General features: G+C 43.4%; 1 protein-coding gene across 7 annotated transcripts; it reads right to left on the minus strand.

Moving 5' to 3' along the window:
• Positions 1-1,306: 1,306 nt before the first annotated feature.
• pheta2 (PH domain containing endocytic trafficking adaptor 2) lies at positions 1,307-7,069 on the minus strand. 7 transcript variants are annotated; one of them, XM_041238760.1, is made up of 6 exons: positions 6,739-7,069; positions 6,264-6,296; positions 5,928-5,990; positions 4,996-5,094; positions 3,436-3,802; positions 1,307-2,227 (listed from the first exon to the last, which is right to left on the minus strand). In XM_041238760.1, exons 4-6 carry the CDS (start codon positions 5,007-5,009, stop codon positions 1,796-1,798), a joined length of 813 nt encoding a protein of 270 aa, XP_041094694.1. In that variant the 5' UTR covers positions 5,010-5,094; positions 5,928-5,990; positions 6,264-6,296; positions 6,739-7,069; the 3' UTR covers positions 1,307-1,795. The 7 variants fall into 7 exon arrangements, with proteins under 7 accessions (XP_041094694.1, XP_041094695.1, XP_041094696.1 ...); XM_041238761.1 differs by having other exon boundaries at positions 6,730-7,069; XM_041238762.1 differs by lacking the exon at positions 6,264-6,296.
• Positions 7,070-7,724: the final 655 nt, after the last annotated feature.

Consider the following 7,724-nt stretch of genomic DNA (forward strand, 5'->3'; position numbering starts at 1 on the left):
GAGGGGGTGGGGCTTGAGAGCCAGTCTTTCAGCTCTTTCCAGCAATCTAAAAATAACAAAGGTTTTCAAGTCAGGTACAAAATGAAACTTAAAAACAAAACAACCTCTCCCTTTCTCTACCTGCTAGTTTTCCAAGTTTCTGAATCGCTCCTGACTTTTTCACCCCAAAATTAACCAAAAAAAAAAAAAAAAAAAAGTCTGTCTTATTAATTCAGCGCTGGGGACAGACAGACAGACAGAAATACAGACAGACGGAAATGAAGAAGAAAAAAACCCGCCATGCTCTTTACATCAAAACTTAAATTTATTTTTTCACACCTCAGACAAACCCTGACACACTGAAATTCATCAATAAATCACAGGGATGGGAATCAGACTCCTATTGCACAGCAGTGTCACCCAGTCCAGGTTTTACTGCCAGCTTGATCAGCCCCCAGTGTGTCTAGCTAACAAGCTCAGGTGTGTCTTATTATTAAACTCCTAGCAAAGCAGGACTGGATCACACCATGTGCAGCGGGAGTCTGATTATTAAACTCCTAGTGAAACCAGGACTGGATCACACTGCTGTGCAGCGGGAGTCTGATTATTAAACTCTTAGTGAAACCAGGACTGGATCACACTGCTGTGCAGCGGGAGTCTGATTATTAAACTCCTAGTGAAAGCAGGACTGGATCACACTGCTGTGCAGCGGGAGTCTGATTATTAAACTCCTAGTGAAAGCAGGACTGGATCACACTGCTGTGCAGCGGGAGTCTGATTATTAAACTCCTAGTGAAAGCAGGACTGGATCACACTGCTGTGCAGCGGGAGTCTGATTATTAAACTCCTAGTGAAAGCAGGACTGGATCACACTGCTGTGCAGCGGGAGTCTGATTATTAAACTCCTAGTGAAAGCAGGACTGGATCACACTGCTGTGCAGCGGGAGTCTGATTATTAAACTCCTAGTGAAAGCAGGACTGGATCACACTGCTGTGCAGCGGGAGTCTGATTATTAAACTCCTAGTGAAAGCAGGACTGGATCACACTGCTGTGCAGCGGGAGTCTGATTATTAAACTCCTAGTGAAAGCAGGACTGGATCACACTGCTGTGCAGCGGGAGTCTGATTATTAAACTCCTAGTGAAAGCAGGACTGGATCACACTGCTGTGCAGCGGGAGTCTGATTATTAAACTCCTAGTGAAAGCAGGACTGGATCACACTGCTGTGCAGCGGGAGTCTGATTATTAAACTCCTAGTGAAAGCAGGACTGGATCACACTGCTGTGCAGCGGGAGTCTGATTATTAAACTCCTAGTGAAACCAGGACTGGATCACACTGCTGTGCAGCGGGAGTCTGATTATTAAACTCCTAGTGAAACCAGGACTGGATCACACTGCTGTCCTGGAGTAAATCAAAGGACCCAGGACATTCCTCAATGCCAACGCAATGCCAAACCCAATCTGGGAGACAGACAGGTCCTAACAAAGTGGTTCCGAATAGAGGAAACAGTTGAAGGAAAAGGCTTTTTTATCCAAAGCGACTCGCAGAGACTAGGAGGGTGAACTCTGCTTCATCAACAAATGCTGCTGCTGCAGAGTCTCTTCCAATAGGGCCTCGTTTTCCTCCGAATTCGTTGAAGCCGAAACGCCCTTTCAAACAAACACAATCACAATCATATATAATAAATGATCAATATCATAACATAGCTATTTAACCCTTTCATGCAAAAAAAAAAGAACTCAGCCTTTTTTTTTTTCTTTTTGGTTTTTAATATATTTTTATGCATTGAAGTCTGAATTTTTTTGTATTTATTTATTACCCTAAATCGATCAGGTCTGACAGGACCTCTCCTCTCTTTTTCCTCCACTCCTCTCTCGCCTCTCCGACCTCCTGCCCATACCGCGCGTGTAAAACTACAAAAGCCTCGAGGGGCGTGTCGTCCACCACAGACCACTCCTCCACCCGGGCGACCACGCCCACAGTGGGCGGGGTCTCGGCCAAAGTGGGCGAGACCTGGGCTTGTCTTTTGGGCCACAGCTTGGGGGACTTTTTGGCTTTTCCACTGGGGGGAGGAGCCTGAAGCTGGCTGGCGGCGTAGCCCCGCCCCTCTTTGCCCGGAAGGGCGGGGCCTGGGGCAGGACCCAAAACTAGAGGCTTGGTATTCCCACTGACTTCCTGGTACATCTTCTCCAAATCAAGAAGCAGCATTTGAAGATAACCAAAGTGTGCTGAAAGCAAGGCTTTAACCTGAAAGAAGAAGGGTCATTATTATTAATAATAATAATAATAATAATATTTTTATATAGCGCCTTTCATAGCGGACCACCATCACAAAGCGCTTTACAAGAGACTGGGGTGTGTCACTTACAAAAACGCCTTACAATGTCAATTAGTTCATTCTATGTAGAGGGGGATGCAAAACTTTTGGCCACAGCTGTACACGGTCCAGTTGATGCAGGCGTTGTGAGACAGTGTGATGTGATACATCTGACTGTAATTACAACAAATTACAATTACAAGCTAATAAGAGGTGAGAGAATGGATTTTAAAGATGGTCAGCGCTCCTGTAAAGGGAGGGGCCAGTGATCCTGTTAATAAAGCTAATAAGAGGTGAGAGAATGGATTTTAAAGATGGTCAGCGCTCCTTTAAAGGGAGGGGTCAGTGATCCTGTTAATAAAGCTAATAAGAGGTGAGAGAATGGATTTTAAAGATGGTCAGCGCTCCTTTAAAGGGAGGGGCCAGTGATCCTGTTAATAAAGCTAATAAGAGGTGAGAGAATGGATTTTAAAGATGGTCAGCGCTCCTTTAAAGGGAGGGGTCAGTGATCATGTTAATAAAGCTAATAAGAGGTGAGAGAATGGATTTTAAAGATGGTCAGCGCTCCTTTAAAGGGAGGGGCCAGTGATCATGTTAATAAAGCTAATAAGAGGTGAGAGAATGGATTTTAAAGATGGTCAGCGCTCCTTTAAAGGGAGGGGCCAGTGATCCTGTTAATAAAGCTAATAAGAGGTGAGAGAATGGATTTTAAAGATGGTCAGCGCTCCTTTAAAGGGAGGGGCCAGTGATCATGTTAATAAAGCTAATAAGAGGTGAGAGAATGGATTTTAAAGATGGTCAGCGCTCCTTTAAAGTTAGGGGCCAGTGATAAATAAAGCTAATAAGAGGTGAGAGAATGGATTTTAAAGATGGTCAGCGCTCCTTTAAAGGGAGGGGCCAGTGATCCTGTTAATAAAGCTAATAAGAGGTGAGAGAATGGATTTTAAAGATTGGTCAATGCTGCTTTAAAGGGAGGGGCCAGTGATCATGTTAATAAAGCTAATAAGAGGTGAGAGAATGGATTTTAAAGATGGTCAGCGCTCCTTTAAAGGGAGGGGCCAGTGATCATGTTAATAAAGCTAATAAGAGGTGAGAGAATGGATTTTAAAGATTGGTCAGCGCTCCTTATTCAACACACCCAAGACTCTTGCTCATGCTGGTCGTCCGCGGTCAGTTTGTAAGTGCGAAGCCCGGGTCCCTGGAAGACGATAGCGAAGGCGAAATCGCCCGCGCAGGATTCGCAGAGCTGCACAGAGCAGCCCTCCAGCACGATGACCCCCAGGGGCCCGGGGTCGCCCCTCTTCTCGTAGTAGAACAGCAGGTTTCCCCTCAGACTGAACCAGCGGCGCTGGTACGTGGGGCGCGACTCCCCCTTCTTGCTCAGGAATCCCTCCTTGTCGACGGGGGAGGGGCCAGAAGCGTGGCGCACAAACTGTTTCTCGTGGAGCTTCATCCTGGAATCGGAGAGAGAGACAGAAATAGAGCGCCCCCTGGGGCTGGGAAGACTGAAAGAGAAGAAAAAGAACAATTGGTCAAAAGCTTTTTTTTTTTTTTAATAGGTAATAGAGGCACTATTTCATGTATTCTGCTGCTATCCTGTATTCTGCTCTTTCCACTGTATTTAATGCACTATTTCATGTATTCTGCTGCTATCCTGTATTCTGCTCTTTCCACTGTATTTAATGCACTATTTCATGTATTATGCTGCTATCCTGTATTCTGCTCTTTCCACTGTATTTAATGCACTATTTCATGTATTATGCTGCTATCCTGTATTCTGCTCTTTCCACTGTATTTAATGCACTATTTCATGTATTATGCTGCTATCCTGTATTCTGCTCTTTCCACTGTATTTAATGCACTATTTCATGTATTCTGCTGCTATCCTGTATTCTGCTCTTTCCACTGTATTTAATGCACTATTTCATGTATTATGCTGCTATCCTGTATTCTGCTCTTTCCACTGTATTTAATGCACTATTTCATGTATTCTGCTGCTATCCTGTATTATGCTCTTTCCACTGTATTTAATGCACTATTTCATGTATTATGCTGCTATCCTGTATTCTGCTCTTTCCACTGTATTTAATGCACTATTTCATGTATTCTGCTGCTATCCTGTATTCTGCTCTTTCCACTGTATTTAATGCACTATTTCATGTATTCTGCTGCTATCCTGTATTCTGCTCTTTCCACTGTATTTAATGCACTATTTCATGTATTATGCTGCTATCATGTATTCTGCTCTTTCCACTGTATTTAATGCACTATTTCATGTATTCTGCTGCTATCCTGTATTCTGCTCTTTCCACTGTATTTAATGCACTATTTCATGTATTCTGCTGCTATCCTGTATTCTGCTCTTTCCACTGTATTTAATGCACTATTTCATGTATTCTGCTGCTATCCTGTATTCTGCTCTTTCCACTGTATTCATTGTATTATGCATTGTGTGTTTTTTATCTCATGTATGATGCATTTCTCTGTATTTGCAGCATTGTGGATTTTCTTGTTTTTATTGCATCTTGTAAAGCGCTTTGTGATGGTGCGCCGCTATGAAAGGCGCTATATAAAAATTAAGATTTGATCGAACTTGGGTCTGGGCAGTCACCGCTTTGTAGTTTTCCCAGATGCTTAACGGAAAAACTGACAACTGAAAAATGTGAAATCATTTCGAAATCTAACATGAAACACTTACTGTGCTGTTATCATGTCTTCCGGTTCTTAATTATGTCTCAATCCTAAAATTCTAGAGGGGTGCAAACTGCTGTGCAATACAGGAGCCTCATTCCCATCCCTGGACAGGGCAGACAGACAGACAGACAGATATGCATGCATGCACAGATAGGAGACAGACAGACAGGCAGATAGATAGAAGAGCGAAGAGAGAGAGAGAGAGAGAGAGAGAGAGAGAGAGATAGAGATATATATATAATATATTATATATATATACTATATATGCATCAATAATAATTTTATTACCGTCCGTTTATTTAGGTAAAAATTTTTTTTTTTTTAAATTTGGCGTATTTATTTATTTATTAATTCTGTGTTTTGACACCAGTATCAGCGCTAGTAACAATTACATAAAAATAAAGATTGCCCCGTGCAAATCATAAAACAAACTGACTTACAGCCATTGTTGTTAAGCGGGGTTTTCAATGAGTCTAAACAACACAGCAGACTCTGTGTCGCTTAAACAGAAGGCAGAGGGAGGAGGGCTGGGGGCAGGGGGCTGAGAGCTGAGAGCCGAGGGTGGAGGGCTGAGGGCGCCCTTCCCCGGAGACTGCTCGACCCCCGGCGCGAGGCTGAGGGCTGAGGAGAGGGGGGTTGACTGCAGGGCGGCTGAGGGTGGAGGGGCTGAGGGCAGGGGAGGGAGGGCTGAGAGAGAGGGGGGTTGACTGCAGCTGAGGGTGGAGGGCTGAGGGCAGGGGACTGAGGGCTGAGAGGGGGGTTGACTGCAGGGCGGCTGAGGGTGGAGGGCTGAGGGCAGGGGACTGAGGGCTGAGAGGGGGGTTGACTGCAGGGCGGCTGAGGGTGGAGGGCTGAGGGCAGGGGGCTGAAAGCTGAGGGCAGCGGGCTGGTAACACTGGGAAATTCAAATTAAACATTCAAAGAATGCCAACTTACCTTTCGTGCAATTGTCTTCAGAAGTCAAGGCTGTCGCTCGTTCCTTTCCTTCGCCTGGATTTTCTTAAAATATAAAAAAAACAAAAACCCGTTTAACTCTTCATCGAGTCGTTTTTATGTACATCCAACAAAACTTTTTTTTTTTTTTTTTTTGGGGGGGGGGGGGGGGAAAAACCGATTTAATTTTATTTGCCTTCTCTTGACACAAAAGAACTTCTGTTTGTTTTTGTGTTTGTTTGTTTGTTTGTTGTCTGTGAAGATTCTCGCGTAACGTTCTACGCACCCAGGTGTGTGCCCCTGAAAGCGCACCTCCAGCAAACCTAACTTCCTGCTTACCTGGACTTTGAAAACAGCTTCCGGTGCTAGGAGCTGCCAAGAGAGTTTAAAAAAAACAAATTATCGGAGAGAAAGAAAGAAAGAAAGAAAGAAAGAAAGAAAAGAAAGAAAGAGAGAGAAGAAAGAAAGAAAGAGAGAGAGAGAGAAGAGAAAAGAAAGAAAGAGACATGGGAAAGGGAAACGAACATGTAGTTTTGAGGCTATATATATATATATATATTATATATCTGATACCTAATCTATTATATATCTATTATATATATATATATATATATATATATATATATATATTATATATAATATATATATATAGGGACTTATATATGTTTAGATATGAATAGATAGATAGCTAGATAGGAAGGGGTCTATCTGCTCTTAGTATGTCTGTGTGATATATATCTAGATAGATAGACAGACAGACAGACAGATCGATAGATAGATATGTATTGAATTATCATTACGTCACCGTGTTCACCTTGCAGAGAGCGCAGTCTCCCGCAGGCAGGTGTCCCAGCGTTAGATGTCAAACTCTGGTAGCTGTTTAACTGTTAAGTGATACTTGTGAAAATGAGAAGGGTTCTTTTCCTTCATCTTCTCTTTCCCCCTCTATGTTTTGTTCGTTTAAAGGAAGGAAGTAGCTGCGGTCTGTCAGTGGTGGTGTTTGTTTTTAAATAAACATTGATGACTAGGCTGTCGGATCGGATCAATTCCGGCTTAAAATAATCGCCCTCCTTCGCTGGCAGGATGACAGGGGCTCTGTCTCTCTCTCTGACTGTCTCTCTCACTGTCTCTCTCTCTCTCTCTCTCTCTGTCTGTCTGTCTGTCTCTCTGACTGTCTGTCTCTCTCTCTCTGTCTGTCTCTCTCTCTCTCTGCAGAGCAGACAGAGAGAGAGACTGACTGTCAGCTCAGACAGAGAGAGAGACTGACAGGAGAGAGGAGACTGACAGAGAGACAAGGCAGACAGACAGAGGCAGAGAGACAGACAGACTGACAGCAGACAGAGAGAGAGTAGCACAGTACTGACAGAAAGACTCACAGACTGACTTTCAGAGTGGCAGTAACTAACATGACAGACACATCTGTCTGCAGCTTTAATGAAACTAAACTCTCTTCAGAGTGCAGTAAACTAACACAGACACCAAGAAGAAGGGATTATATTGTAGCGTCAAACTGAACAGGATTGTGGGGCTCTGTCTGTCTGTCTGTCTGTCTGTCTCTCTGCAGCTTTAATGAAACTAAACTCTCTTCAGAGTGCAGTAAACTAACACAGACACCAAGAAGAAGGGATTATACTGTAGAGACAAACTGAAAAGGATTGTGAGGCTCTGTCTGTCTGTCTGTCTGTCTGCAGCTTTACAGATTTTAAGACCCGCGTCTTTTCTAAAAACGAAACAAAACAAAAAATACAAATAAAATAAAGCAAAACATCAACACCCCCGTTAACTAAACTACAAGCGAGC

This window comes from Polyodon spathula, chromosome 50 (assembly GCF_017654505.1).
Source record: "Polyodon spathula isolate WHYD16114869_AA chromosome 50, ASM1765450v1, whole genome shotgun sequence".
Classification (NCBI taxonomy): domain Eukaryota; kingdom Metazoa; phylum Chordata; class Actinopteri; order Acipenseriformes; family Polyodontidae; genus Polyodon; species Polyodon spathula.